General features: G+C 44.9%; 3 protein-coding genes across 8 annotated transcripts; 1 reads left to right on the forward strand and 2 right to left on the reverse strand.

Moving 5' to 3' along the window:
• Position 1: 1 nt before the first annotated feature.
• Positions 2 to 3251, reverse strand: tcn2 (transcobalamin II). Of its 2 annotated transcripts, none has more exons than XM_011615708.2 (10): positions 3160 to 3251; positions 2937 to 3002; positions 2405 to 2594; positions 2158 to 2327; positions 1867 to 2019; positions 1428 to 1600; positions 1146 to 1320; positions 879 to 1059; positions 671 to 789; positions 2 to 597 (listed from the first exon to the last, which is right to left on the reverse strand). In XM_011615708.2, exons 2-10 carry the CDS (start codon positions 2989 to 2991, stop codon positions 536 to 538), a joined length of 1278 nt encoding a protein of 425 aa, XP_011614010.1. In that variant the 5' UTR covers positions 2992 to 3002; positions 3160 to 3251; the 3' UTR covers positions 2 to 535. The 2 variants fall into 2 exon arrangements, with proteins under 2 accessions (XP_011614010.1, XP_029685436.1); XM_029829576.1 differs by having other exon boundaries at positions 2937 to 3005; positions 3160 to 3178.
• Positions 3252 to 3508: 257 nt separating this feature from the next.
• On the forward strand, positions 3509 to 6057 carry ccdc117 (coiled-coil domain containing 117). 2 transcript variants are annotated; one of them, XM_029829577.1, is made up of 6 exons: positions 3509 to 3806; positions 4000 to 4194; positions 4269 to 4316; positions 4412 to 4690; positions 5127 to 5273; positions 5363 to 6057. In XM_029829577.1, the coding sequence occupies exons 2-6, from the start codon at positions 4052 to 4054 to the stop codon at positions 5598 to 5600; spliced, it is 855 nt and encodes a 284-aa protein (XP_029685437.1). In that variant the 5' UTR covers positions 3509 to 3806; positions 4000 to 4051; the 3' UTR covers positions 5601 to 6057. The 2 variants fall into 2 exon arrangements, with proteins under 2 accessions (XP_029685437.1, XP_011614008.2); XM_011615706.2 differs by having other exon boundaries at positions 3515 to 3806; positions 4266 to 4316.
• A 7-nt stretch (positions 6058 to 6064) lies between these two features.
• Positions 6065 to 13281, reverse strand: LOC105418038 (myosin-2). Of its 4 annotated transcripts, XM_011615819.2 has the most exons (28): positions 13248 to 13281; positions 12806 to 13069; positions 12610 to 12710; positions 12478 to 12526; positions 12279 to 12401; positions 11724 to 12098; positions 11561 to 11641; positions 11382 to 11477; positions 11183 to 11287; positions 10853 to 10913; positions 10704 to 10776; positions 10534 to 10626; positions 10366 to 10457; positions 10242 to 10290; positions 10050 to 10169; positions 9650 to 9763; positions 9341 to 9571; positions 9152 to 9253; positions 8892 to 9074; positions 8683 to 8814; positions 8385 to 8605; positions 8182 to 8308; positions 8014 to 8097; positions 7741 to 7949; positions 7582 to 7608; positions 7143 to 7197; positions 6855 to 7047; positions 6065 to 6684 (listed from the first exon to the last, which is right to left on the reverse strand). In XM_011615819.2, exons 2-28 carry the CDS (start codon positions 12861 to 12863, stop codon positions 6620 to 6622), a joined length of 3219 nt encoding a protein of 1072 aa, XP_011614121.2. In that variant the 5' UTR covers positions 12864 to 13069; positions 13248 to 13281; the 3' UTR covers positions 6065 to 6619. The 4 variants fall into 4 exon arrangements, with proteins under 4 accessions (XP_011614121.2, XP_029685433.1, XP_029685434.1 ...); XM_029829573.1 differs by having other exon boundaries at positions 9344 to 9571; positions 12806 to 13279; XM_029829574.1 differs by lacking the exon at positions 7582 to 7608 and having other exon boundaries at positions 12806 to 13279.
• Between the last annotated feature and the right edge of the window lie 285 nt (positions 13282 to 13566).

Below are 13566 nucleotides of genomic sequence, written 5' to 3' on the forward strand. Positions count from 1 at the left end.
ACAATGTTTAATCTTTATTATAAATGACATTAGATATTACACCGTGAAAGCGTTTGTGTTAAAATGTGTTAAAAAAATTAAACACTTGCAATAGCACTTCCATCCCTAAATTACAAATGACTATGTCTGATATCCCATTTAAAAGATTTACTTACAGACATAAATCTCCCCATTTGCTGATCTGTTTTACAACATTAACATTCGTAAACCTTGATAATGCCACAAATGTATATAAAACAAAAACTAACTGCAACTAAACCTTTGTAAAGAGATCACTTCACAAAAACACCATCAAGCTGATTCAGTGCTGTGTACAATGAATGACTATCAAATTAAGTTGAAATATGCATGAAGCATGTTCAGCTGTCCTAAATAATGCCCGTATTCCTGATTTAAAACTGATTCAGAAGCAAATTCATTAAAATCATTATGCAGGTGTCTCTGATTTAAGCGTAATTGTCAGTTTAAAGTGGGAGCATGTAGAGGAACCCAATAAACAAAAATAACAGTAATGTCATTGATATAATGTCATCAATCAGTAACTTTTGTTTTGGATGGTGATCTTTTGAGCCTTCTTAATCTTGAAGTCACTGGCACCTGAAGGAAACCAAAGCAAAATGAGATCTTCCAACAGAAAATATAAAGCGAGACGTGTGCAACAAGAGCCCACCCTCAGTGAGTGCGTTGCCATTAGATGAGAGGCTCCAGTATCTGCGGTCGCTCTGCCTGGCCTGCTCTCCGTTCACCACACTCAAAAAAGGCCCCCACAGGCTGGACTCGGTTTCAAACCTGTAAAGCAGCATTAGACCCGAGATGGAAATGTTCCAAAACAAAGAACAGGCCTGTAAAATGCACAGATTTGCATCATAAGCACTCACGTGAAGCCATCCGTTTTGTCTCGGAGTATACCGAGGGCCTCCAACAGGGTGCTGCCCTTTGGCACATCCACATAATAAGGAACAATTTTATTGCTGAATGTCACAACCTCCACTGTTAGGTTCACTGTGGTCTCCGTGTCTAATTCCATCACAGGGTCTTTGGGCTCCAGCACCAGAGAGTCTGCACAAAGACCCGCACCATTACAATGAGACAAACTGACATTGCCCACAATGACCACAAGAGGGAGGTATAACTCAGCCACATACCATCCTCAGACAAACACTGCTTGTGTTTAACGGTCAGGTAGGACTTCTGGTTGAGAGCTGGTAGAACCTGAGACATGGCCATCGGGTTGTGATACACGTTGCATCTGACACTTGTCCTCATTGCTTCCAATGCAGGAGTGTACTCTGTTTCAGGGCTTCCCATCGCCAATAAGGCCTGCAACACATCACACAAGTGGACTTCAGCGTGCAGGGTTTTCTTCAAGGAGGTTTAAGCAGTAAGAAAAAAAAAAACTCAGCAGAAAGAAGGAAATAGATGCTCACTTGAACCGCTAGACCTGTGCTGAATTCATTGCCAATGTGACCACCAGACTTTCTAGAGGCCAAGAGCTTCTGCTTGATCTTGGCGAGAGCCGCGTTGAGCCCGGTGGCGCTGTGGACGTGAAATCCAGCGTTCTTCACACACTGGAGGGCCATGCCTGCCATGGCATAAGTGTCTGCAGAGACAAAGGAAAGAGCACATTAGAGGACATTAGAAGGCCTGGTACAACTGCCACTAATGTCCTTTTTATGCAGGACATCAACATATAATAATATTTATCATGAAGACCAGTAACTATACGACTGACCTGAACTATACGACTCTTCTAATACGTTATTCTGACTGCACAAAAAAACTGTCTGTTCATTTCATTTGATCCCTCCTGTGAGTATATTCCAGCCTTTTAAGATCAAAGCTGAGATACGAGCAGGTTTCGCCCACCGACACTCTCGGAGTCTCCGTGCCTGAAGTCCTCGTGTTGTGCAGCGTGAATGAGCTTGTTGGTGACATGGTTGTTGACCCGGACGCTGCTCACGCATAGCGCGAGGACTCCCAGAGAGTACTGGTAGTAGTTGGTCAAAGGGCCAGCGCTGTCTGTACGGATGAAGAAGGAAATAAACCATTCCAGCATATGAAAAACCACTTTTTAAATCAACTTTGAGCTCATCTGGAAGCACATTGTGACTCAGGAGGATGGACATCTTCGAGGCGGCTGCCTGAAACAGAACTCACAAGCCATGTGATCTTTCTCCTGTTCCATCTGCTGCTTCAGGTGCATCAGCAGAGTCTCGATCCTCCCCTGCACGGAGAAGCTGACCGTGCTGAGGTCAAAGCAGGAGGATTTCAGAGCCAGGGTGTACAGGGCCAAGAGCCCCGTCACAGCCTGGCTGTTGGAGAGAGAGCTGAGGAGGACCAGAGAGAAGGTAATGACGGAATAGTTGGAACTCCCGCCACACAACCACAGAACCAGTTTAAGCACCTTTGGAGGTCGTTGTGTAACTTGGTTTTCAGGCTGTTTAAGTGATTGTTCTCCATGGCCAGATTATGGTGGCTGGAAAGCCGCAACGCCAGGTGGACACTGGGATTAGGACGACCTCCCTGCGTCTCCAGCGAAGACAGGAGCCTTCGATTGAGTGACAGGAGGAGTTTGTGGTGGTCTACTTCGGTGTCTGGTGGGAAATATTGATAGAAAAGTTATCAGAGGGATGCTAAACTTTTAAAAACGTCTTTCTTGTATTACACCAGCGAGGACCACACTGCAGCAGCAGACAGAAAGTTGATGTTTATGGGTGGAAAAAGTATTGCAATGCTCAATAAAGTGAGTGTTGAAATGAAATGTGAAGCAATGTGTGGACAATTTTAAAGTACACGATTGCAAAATCAGTAAATGTCCACAGGTGAGTCGATCTGTTTGTTTTCTGGATTTAAATCAATCAAGACACTCGATCTTTTACGACGTCTTTTACTGATATCGATTGACGAATGCTAATATATTCCCATAATAAACTTACCGCATTCTTTAGCAGAGACGAAAGCCAGCGAACTTATAATGACTAAAAGCAGCATTGTAGAAAAATCTGCTGAGCAAGACAGAATTAGACGTCAGTCGCAAAATGAGACGTAACAATGTCGAAATACAGAGATCGGCGGGTCATTTAACGACTATGATCCTTAAAACATACATGTAATATTTGGCTTGAAAGCATATTAATCTACTGTCAAAAGAAAACGGACCTGCAGAGCGGCGTCAGTGCGTAAAGAGACCTGACGCAGGCGGAGACAGCAGGTTCTGGGTTTCACCGTCACATGACTCGTCATTTGAGAAGAAAACAGGAAATACTGCCTCTTCAGACCAAACGCGTTAGGAAAGATGACGATTTAAGGAAAAGTACTTAAAACACTTTCGAATTCCTCGAACACGCATGAGAAACGCATTATTCTTAATGCATAACGCGACATAAAAAATAACTTACCTTTGGTAATAACCATTGACTCATTAGGTTAGTGATATTAAAACATTCACAAAAACCGTAGAAGAATCTTGTTTTGTCTCCCACCGAACAACAGCGCAAAAGTTTTAAAACAAACGCGGCATGTGCCGACTCTGCTGTGAACTACGTTTCCCAAGATCCATTTCGCGCCGCTCGTCTATTTCTAGAACACTAACGATTCTTCGGTCAGAATAGCTGACTTGCTAACGCCATCGTTACCGTCTAAGTAGCCGATTCCTGAAGGGAACCGTTCCCGTCTGCAGAGATGGTTTAGGTTGGTGACACTCGAACATGAGGGTCGCCTTGCTGGGTACAAATGAGAACAAGAACAGCAGTTCAGGGAAACATTAGCGAGCAAGCAAAGAGCCAAGAAGCGGAGTAGCTGCGCAGGTCTGTCTGTTATGACCTTAATTCAGTTATGCTGTCTTAATGGACCATTTTATTCATACCATGATTACCTTAACGATATTCATGTTGACGTTAGCAGTGCCGTGTTAACACTTTTAACACACTTGCAACTTCTGCGCCATAATCATTCAATGGCTGCATGATCTCATTTGATTGCTCCCCATTTCCTTATCAGACCTGCTTGCACCTTTTCGGCCTCTCGGGATCATTTCATCGACTGGACCACTATGCACCAATCTGCTCATACAAGCAGTGGCGTGGGATGTTTGCCAGCCATGTTCTCATTTTCAGGCCCCAGCGGCTTTCCACAATTTGATTTCGGAGCTCCACGCATGTCAGACGACCTGCAAAAATCACAAATGTCCAACAGGTATGTTGCAAATACTTTGGGATTGCGGTATAAAGACAAGAATTGCGGTGATGTTGAATTGTTGTGTGCAGCAGCTGGGAGACCCGGTGTCTAAGGAAGAACAAGCGGAGAGCTGATGATGAGTAAGTGACCTGATCCAAGCAAAGGTCCTCAGAAAATACATGAATTATGCAAATATAACTGTTTAAAATAATAAATAAATAAATCTTCTCCACAGAGCGTGCAGCGCCAAAAAGAGGAGGCTAACGATGGAGGCAGAAGTGGACTTTACAGACAACTCGTGTAGTAACCCTCGTTTTGACTGGCCTTCAGCAAGCGGTTGCCTTCCTCCCCTGTTGGCTTCACAGCAGGACAACCCTGGACCTTTATTACCTGTGGGTTTATCTAAAACCCCGAATTTACTGCAGCCCCTCTGTGGTCTGCCCCAGCCTGAGATGGACAGCTCCTGCATGGAGATAGAAGCAGCTCAGAGGAAACTTCAGGAGATCGAAGACAGGTATGAAAGCCCGAGTGATATATTCTGGTATCTTCCTTAGAATCATCAGTAGTAAGTGAAGGTAAATAAAGCCCATACAAGCCTGTTAGTGCTCAAACTCCAGGAACCATATGCAACGGAAACAGCGACATCTGGTGGCAGACCGAAGGGGTGATAAATGACAACTGGAGCCCAGTGTGGGCACTAGATGTGTGTAACTAGCAGTCATAAGTACATGCAGTGAGTCCTGTTTGCAATCCAGTGAGAAAGACACTGTTTAATTGTCTGATAAACCTGCTGTTATGTACCCGGAAGCTTTGCTCTGTGGAACATTTGATAGCTTCAGAATTGCACGTATTCGATAACATAACGCACGTGCTGCTATGTTACTTGTATGTTGTTACTATGTGTATTTTATATTTCTTGAAGTGAATACTGTGGTATTCATGTATCACAGAATTACGTTGGAGGATGACGATGAGGATGAAGATTTAGGTGTTGAGCCGGCACCGAAGCGACCAGTGCTGGTGATTTTGGACAGTCTGAAGGAGGGTCTGCAGCGGGGCATCACTGACATATTACCACACACAGTAGCTCAGTCCGTGTAGGTCATCCTCTTCTTCTTGGATGAGCTAATAAAACATCCTCCTGCTGGGTTTCCCCCATTAAAATTCTTTTGTGTTGTATTCCCAGGAGCCATTCCTGCATGGAGTTGGTGTTGTGGCGCCCACCGGATGAGCTGTTCTCCCGGAAGCAAAAGAACCCGGCACAGAAACTACGTAAACAACAGACAGCAGTGTCTCAGCAACCCCTGACTCCCTGTTCGTCTCCTGACCATCAGGGCCCCTCCAGCCCTCCTGCTGACGCTCACTCTTGCCTGTACAGCTTCCCTGCCACCCGCAGCTCCGGAGAGGAGGACATGGAAATGTAAAACCGGAGCCGCACAGGTCCAAGACTGCACATGTAGATCAAGAGAAGGATTTAAAATCACTTGGTCGGGTGTTTGATTGACATGAATGTTGTTTTGGTGGGGTCGGAGTCAGGATCTCACAGACGTGAAGTTGGCTGAGCCTTATTCACACAAATGAACATTAAAAAGAGGATTTTGCCAGGATAAATTCCATTGATTTCCAAGGTGGTGAGAAACCTTCCTTGGTTTTGTAAATATGACATTGCTGCCTGTTAAATATCAATGTTCAGCACCTGGGTGTTGTATAGTTCCCTTTGCAGCGTTCCGTCTCTTTCTACCTATGCATTATTTTCCAAGTGGGTTTCAATGAGCAGTGTTTAAATTGAGTTTTTTGTACTGTGTTTTTGGTCACATTTTCATAAGAATAAAACTACAGCGATATATTAGGTGTTAATACTTCAATAAATTCTTGCCCATGTTAAAGAATCTGCATCCTGGGTTTGTGCAAAAATACTTTTTTCTAGTTCAATGAACACTGTTGAGCCGTGGGATTCATCTCTGTAACAAATACTGACGAAAAAAAAGTTTAATTAGTGCCAATAGCATTTTTATTAATAATACGTCAGCACTGTGGGAGGTGGATTCCTGATCCTAAACCAAGCAATTTGGTTACTCAAAACTAATCCAGAAATAAAGAAACAGAGTGGCTGAAAGGATCAGTGGTATTCAACAGAAGTCAGAAGAGTGATTCTGAAACTTAGACGGGGTCAACGGGGACTCTGACCTTTCCTCCGTTCTCACATGATCTCCAGCCAACTGTCAGGTCGGATCAGTGAACTTGATCGAAACGTTGAGCCATAAAATTTGATTTAAACATGAGTGTCATGCACATTGTCACTGTGACCTGCTGCCACGCACCATATTTGTCTATCTTGTCCTCATATAACTGTAAATGACTCATTTATGTGGCTACAAAAACGACCTGAACTGCCTGAAAATCAGCTTCTCATGCAGAAACTCCCGAGCAAAGTTCCGTGTTCTTAACTTGGGGCTGTCCTGATTGATCGGGGCTGTGAATCCCAGCGGGTCCTCGTCCTTTGGTCACCTACAGAAAAAAACAGCAGGATCAGGAAGACAAGCACTGAATATTTAACAGTTAATAACATCAAATGGAAAAAGCACAATTCCTGCCTACATAAACTTTGAACGTATTGGTTAATAACTGCGATTACACTAACTGAATGAAAGTTAATTATCCAGCTATTATCAATGTACTCGCTGTTGCAGGATCAGCTCCTGATAAATGGGAGGAGACTGCGGTTGCAGATGACGAGCTCCAGCCGAAGGCCTGGTTTTCTACACGTAGCTGCTTGACTTTGTCCTGGAGGTAACGCAGGAGCTTGAGTGAAGCCACATCGGAGGAGCAGGAGGACGCAGTGAGAGGAGGAGCGGAGGAGCAAACTGTGGCCTGGTGGAGAGATTAAAAATAATGTAAATGACCTAGTTGTGCATTGTATAGAATGCGTACAAGTGGTTTATGTTTCAGGCCACAGTGTGTTCTACCATCTGGTCTTTATCCTGTCCAGACATCATCTTCTCATCAGGTTCTGATGTTTTTCTGGAAAGCATAAAAAGCTGTATTTGAAAAGTTGTTTGTTATAATTTAATGTTATAATATGTTACTTTAAGGGTGTACAGGTCTAAGGGTCTATCTCTAACAGGGCTGCTGAAACCCAGTCTTTGAGGGCCAATCCAACTGGGTCTTCTGACCCGCCAGCTAACCAACTTTTCCTCCTGGGTTCCAACTTGCCTTGGTGAAAGCTGTGTTGCTGCCTGGGAGGACAGAAAACCTGGTTGGAGTGTGGCCTTTACGTACTGGGTTTCTACACCTCTGATTTCTAATATGCACTGACGCTGCTGTAAGTTCCGGTGAGGTCATGCACATCATGCTGATCAGCTGATCAGCTCGTCAGCTAGTTGTACAGACTCTGAAAGTGGTTACCTGCCTCTTAACAACTTTGTCTTGCACCTGTGGGACAGCAAATATTGGAGAAAAATCTTTATTTATAAACGCGAGTGTCTATTTTAATGATGCGACACAAAGCTTAAATCCTGGAAAATCAACGCTTGGTGACATTGACGTTCTTTGTGGAGCAGTTACCTCTCCAACTCAGCCGTCAGCTCCTCCTCAAACCTGAACGCCAGGCGAGCTGCAGTCTGAGCCTTCCACTGAGCCATTCTCCTCTGGACCTGCCGGAGCTCCATGTCTTTGGCCTGCAGCTGTTTGCGAAGAGAGGCTGCTGCTCCTCCTTCAGCTCCTCCATCACTTAAATGAGCCCATTTCAAGCTGCTTAATTCCTCTATGTGCTCCTGCAGAGCCAGGATGGGTTATTAGAGAGCGCTGTATGTGACACGCAGTACAGGGAGTTCATACCTGGATGAGGCGCTCCTTCACAGACTTCAAGGCCCGGTCTCTCTCTGTCCTCAGATGCTTCACCTGGAGCCTCACTTCTTGTTCCTGAAAAATGAATGTTTGGATTGAGCGTGTTGTATTTGGAATCCTGGGATTGTGCCCAGGATACTGTATAATATAATAACATACCATCCGTATTCTCAGACACTCTGAGGCTTGTTTCTGAGACTCAAGCTGACGCTGCAGATGACCCAGCACGTTCTTCAGCTCCTCTCTGACTATTCTCAGGTTTGCAAGTGCTTCCGGTACTGTAGAACTGCAAAGGTCAAAGGTCAGAGGTAGGAGGAAACCGTACACACGGCATCATCGTGCACAGTCAGCAAATAAACTACCCGACAGGCAGCTGCACAGAGCTGCGTTCCTCTGCACCCCGATCCAATAAGGCATGCAGGTTCTGGTACTCTGCCTGCAGATCCCGGGCCCACTGCTGGATCTGCTGCTCCAGCCCAGCGTTAATTTGGTTGCAGCTGCTCTCTTGTTCTTCTAGCATCCTCCGGAGGCACTCTGTCTCTTTCTGTGCCACTTCCAGCTGCAGCACCACCTTCTGTGTTTCCTGCCACCACAAACGGGGGTCAGCTTCACTACAACCCCGAGCCCCCAATCTGGCCTACAAAGGATTCGCTTCTGAACCTGAGTCACGTCTTTCTGCAACCTCTGGTACTTGGCCTCGTGCTCCTCTTTCAGTGTTTGGCAAACGGCCGCCAGCAAGGACTCCTGCTCCCTCTGCCGAGCACAGCTGTCGCGCTTCATCTCCTGCACTCTCTTCAAAGGCATAATGTCAGTCACCCAAAGTTTACTGCTCTAGATTTTTCGGTGATGTCCCACGTGAGCGGCCTTACTGTTTTCAACTCCGCCACTTCCTGTTGCAGGGCGAGTGCTCCACTCCTCTCGCGCTGAATCTCACTTCTCATGTTTCCCAGTCTTTTTCTGAACTCTTCTTCCAGTATCCCACAATGCAACTGCACAGCTTCCACTTTTTCCGCCTCGCACGTCCTCCGCTCCTCCTCTATTGCCTCCTTCACCTGAAGAGAAACATTAGAAGGTCTCCTGCTGCTGTGCTGTGTATAACGGTGGACACTACACAGGAGATAATCTCTACATGTTCGGAGGCTCCTGCCAGCAGCTCCGCTTCACGTCTCTTTGCCTCCTGTTTCTGCTGCTCCAGAGAATCTCTGAGCTTTGTTGTCTCTTCTTCTTTTTGCTGCCACATCAGGAGAGGACCACAACTAACATGAAGACTACATGAGAGCTAAAACTTGCATGTAAGTCGCTCTGTTTCTCGACTCACCACCATTCTCTGGGTTTGCTCCTGTGCATCTTTCACTACACAGCTGTGCTGACTTTTCAGCAGTTGTAGCGCCCCCCTCAGGCCGTCTCTTTCTGCGTGCAGAGCTCGTTGCTGCTCCTGGAACTCTAAGAGCTGCAGCTCCTTCTGGGCCAGTGTCCTCTCCAGAGTGTCCTTCTTCATGGTGCATTCTCCCAGTTCACCCTGCAGCTTGTTTACAAGAATCTCTGCTGCCTGATGAAGGAGAGAAAGACCAACAGATTGTTTTCTTTTCATTTTAACAGTTAATTGTACAAGACAAAGAGGCGTCACCTCAATCTTTTCCTTGTCCTGCTTTTGTTTCTCCTCCAAACAGGCACACCTGGTCCTCAGCAAACCCTCAGAGTCTGTGACAATCTGAAGGTGCTCACAGGTCTCCTCCAGCTTCTGCTCCGAGATCAAACAGATATTATTCATCCCAGTCTGCGTAGCGTCACCACACATCGGACTAAACACACACACAAATACAGCTTCACTGCACTACATAGTCTAAAATTTCCACTCATGCGCTTCTGTGAGGGATTTCTTCAAAATAGAAAACAATTACTTCCATTAGAAAAAACCCATTTGATGTAATGTAAAGGTCTCCGAGTTGCTGTTTTACTGCCCACAAATGTTTTAATGACATGATCGTATTGTGTTTTGATTACACTTCCAAATAGAAATACAGTACGTCTTGCATGGACTCGAGCTTCTCTCTGGAACGACGCTGCTCGGCAAAAAGATCTGTTTTGGCACAGTCCAGCTGTCTGTCCATCTCCTCCCTCTCCAGCACTGACATGACCACACTGTGCTGTGTGGGAAGAGAGAAAACGTAACATCCAAAGTGCTCCAGGATGGCACCGTCTTCTTTTACAGGTCTTACCTCCGAAATAGACGATTCCCCCTGCCTCTGCAGCTCGTGCTGCCGGCATCTACACATGGATTTCAAACAGGCTTCCAACTTGTATAATGAGTGAGACTTGTGTTTTCTACTAATTGAGTCCTACCTGCTCTCTTTCAGAACAAACTCCAGAGAGTTTTTCTCCTTCCCCATCACAGCTTTCTCTGCAGCCAGTCGTGCTAATTCTTGCAAACCATGCTGGGATAGAAAACATAAACTTTCAAGATTAATGTGTGTTATCATCAGTGAAACTCTGGTACAAGAGCTGCTTTACCTTTCTTCTCTTTTGAAGTTCAGAGAGGGAGAGCTCAGCATGTTTTATCTGAATCTTTTTGGACTTCAGCGTCTCCTCTTCTTTCTTGCACTTCTAATCAGACAAATATCCCAATTATATTAGTTATACAGCTGACATCAACAACATGAAATAATTAAAGTCATTCTTACTTGCTGGAGCGCCACAAGGTTATTTTTCATCTTGAACCAATCAGACTGCATCTTTTCCACTGTCTTGTCAGGCCTGGAGACATCCACACAGAAAAAGGTAAATATTAACGCTACTTGAAAAGTCAATAGAATAATAGGTGCTGGTTTACCTGCAGGTTTCTCTCTTGCTGCACTGACCTCTGATCCGTCCGTTTCCAAAAGATCCCCAACCTTTTTCAGAAGAGAAAGTCAAAATCTGCAATATTTAATGCAAGGTTTGCTATTGCAGAATATGGGGCGACACCAGGTTAGACACCTAACTGCCCTGGACAGTGTAGTTGCCCCTTTTCCCCATAACATTTTGTGATGAATACATCAGGAAATTATCAAGGCAGTATTAGGACATTTTTTCTTTTACACAAAACAACATTTATGGCATTTTCTTACAAATCTTTTATTACTGTTAACACAAAGAAGGGTTTTCCTATTGTGTGCCTCACCTGACAGGGTGTGAGCCTCATTTTCATCCTGATTGATTGTATCACAGTGGTTCTGGTTCAGGTAATGATCCCTGACCTGATCAGACTCAAGGAGAGAGCGCCACCCTGAGAGGGTCACGCAATATTAACAGTTTTCATTAACACTCCCTTCATTTCCATAGCTCATTTGACTTAGAAAAACGTTTTTGCACGCTCTCACCGGACTGCCCGTTGATATACTGCCTGACTTGCACTGTGCAAACTGAGTCCAACTCACTGTCAATGGACACAGAGTCAAAACTCTGCATAGGTACTCCTATAAAACACACAAACAAACCAAAACAAGCAACGTAAAATGGTGAATTGGCCTCACTGTGCAGGCAGATGCTGTGAAGTTACCTGCTAAAGTCTTGATCTTTGAAGAGAGCTTGTTCTGCTGCAGGCTTTCATTTCCCATTACGGCTTCGGTGTTGCAGCACACTGCAAGAAAAAAAAAAGAAAAAAGATGTTGCCGCAGCTCATGCTTATTCATTTAGGATCAGAACAAGGTTTCTCTCCACACCATGATCCTTCTGGCAATACTGAGGATCCTCTTCAGTTCTAGTGCTTTTCCCAGATGCCGTTGCTCCTTTTCCACCAACACTGAGGAGATTCTGCCTCTTTTCTTTATGCCGCTCTTGGTCAGTCTTTTGTTGCTGCAGTTTATCCTCCAGCAATGTTACATCAACCATCTCATCCCGGAACCGTCCGAGAAAGTCCTCGGTGCAGATGCTTTCTGAGGGCGGCTGGGATTCTACGGTTATTTGTGCACCATCACACGCATCTCCAAGCAGCCTCTTGAGCCTCCAGACGATCTGCTCCCTCTGACTCTCGCGCTCCTCCTGGTGTCTTGTCCCTGTGTCTGACGTCTTTTCAGGTCCTTCAGTTACAGGATCATCTCGAGGAAAGCAGAGAGAATGATTTTGTGCAAGAACGTTTCCAGACGGCTCACAATAGGTTAGTGTACTGTGCTGAAATGATACACATTTGACTTTTTGTCATTTCACACTAAAGTAATGTGACACGTGTTAAATATTGCTAATAATAAACTGGATATATAGACATGGATATATATTACCTGATGTATTGTCTCTCTTTGGCGTAGGCATCAAATCAAGAAAAGACAAGGGAGTGTCATTTATCTGACTTGTACTTCCGAGACCCGTATCTTTGCTCAGAAATGAATTCCACCTCAGAGAAGCTGGAAGTCAACAACACAGACTAAAGACAAACTAACAACGTTGGTGTTAAACAGTTGATATTGTGCAGATTGTTACCCAAATCGCTACAGTCGGACGCTTTAGGAAATCCCTTTGGTTTCTGGAGCTGTGCACATTAAATACATTTACAGCTCAAATGTAAATAAAATATTTACAAATATCAATGCATGAATACAGACAAACACCAACCTGCAGCTGAGCTACACAAGCATCAATGCCACGGAGGACAGAGGGGGCTGGTTTGACTGGTGGACGTCCTGGTAGAAAAAGGCTCCTGGTGTTACTTAGATCTGCAAAACAGACAAAAAAGAGTGCGTGAAAATTCTCTTAGAAAGTAAATGAATGGACACCATGTTGCAGATCTGATGTATATGACAGCCCAGACCAGAGTAGAGCAGCTCTTCTGTGTCCTTCCGGGTCCCGTCGTGGTCTCGGTCAGCCATGTCCTGTCTGAGAATAATCAACACAACATCCCCCCAGGCTGGCCAACAGTCATGGATGGGTTGCGTTACCCCGTTGTCATGGAAACCAGGAAGGTCGAGTTTGCCAGCAAATCAAACTAGCTTCTTCTTCTAAGGGGGGCCATCAATCCCAGCAGGTTCGCTGTTCCATCACACAAACTGTCTATTTTTAAAACCCCGTCTTATTTCTGTCAGGTAACCAGAACACATGTCAGCATTCGTTTGTTGAATAACAATGTTTCCTATGTGTAGGCCGCCCAGAAACACTTTAGTCAGATAAAACTTCGCCATAACTATCACACTATCCGACAAAAAATTAAATTTCTCAACTCTGTTTAAGAAACGTAACATATAAACGTAACTTACGTGCAGAAACCAACGTAGACGTCTGAACTCTTCCGCGCTGACGCTCACGCGGCGGTTCAAACTGAGGGGTGATTGACAGGAGGCGGGCCTGTTGGTTGCCCTGGCAACGCCAAACAGCTCGCGAGCGGGACGATCAGCGCTCAAAGGTGCCGGAGACAGTTATTATTAGTCGTCGTAATATCCAGTCTGGTGAAGCATCATTTCTTTATAACGTGCTTGAGTTTAGATCAAATTAGAAATCAACTCATGTTAGCAAAAAGTGATCATGAAGAACACTAATTAAATTAAAACACTAATGCACAAAAAGAAGTGTCAAGCT

Source organism: Takifugu rubripes, chromosome 21 (genome assembly GCF_901000725.2).
Source record: "Takifugu rubripes chromosome 21, fTakRub1.2, whole genome shotgun sequence".
Classification (NCBI taxonomy): Eukaryota; Metazoa; Chordata; class Actinopteri; order Tetraodontiformes; family Tetraodontidae; genus Takifugu; species Takifugu rubripes.

What these genes read in the sequence shown, in the direction of transcription:
- tcn2 (XM_011615708.2), bottom strand. Translation starts at nt 2,991, where the DNA reads ATGCTGCTTTTAGTCATTATAAGTTCGCTGGCTTTCGTCTCTGCTAAA. An exon ending in GCACAGGTCTAGCGGTTCAA is followed by an intron (nt 1,321 to 1,427) that starts GTGAGCATCTAT and finishes GATGTGTTGCAG; the next exon opens with GCCTTATTGGCGATGGGAAG. An exon ending in GACAAAACGGATGGCTTCAC is followed by an intron (nt 790 to 878) that starts GTGAGTGCTTAT and finishes GCTGCTTTACAG; the next exon opens with GTTTGAAACCGAGTCCAGCC.
- ccdc117 (XM_011615706.2), top strand. Translation starts at nt 4,052, where the DNA reads ATGCACCAATCTGCTCATACAAGCAGTGGCGTGGGATGTTTGCCAGCC. An exon ending in CTTCAGGAGATCGAAGACAG is followed by an intron (nt 4,691 to 5,126) that starts GTATGAAAGCCC and finishes CATGTATCACAG; the next exon opens with AATTACGTTGGAGGATGACG. An exon ending in CACACAGTAGCTCAGTCCGT is followed by an intron (nt 5,274 to 5,362) that starts GTAGGTCATCCT and finishes TTGTATTCCCAG; the next exon opens with GAGCCATTCCTGCATGGAGT.
- LOC105418038 (XM_011615819.2), bottom strand. Translation starts at nt 12,863, where the DNA reads ATGGCTGACCGAGACCACGACGGGACCCGGAAGGACACAGAAGAGCTG. An exon ending in GTCCGACTGTAGCGATTTGG is followed by an intron (nt 12,402 to 12,477) that starts GTAACAATCTGC and finishes GTTGACTTCCAG; the next exon opens with CTTCTCTGAGGTGGAATTCA. An exon ending in GGGAATCGTCTATTTCGGAG is followed by an intron (nt 10,170 to 10,241) that starts GTAAGACCTGTA and finishes CTTCCCACACAG; the next exon opens with CACAGTGTGGTCATGTCAGT.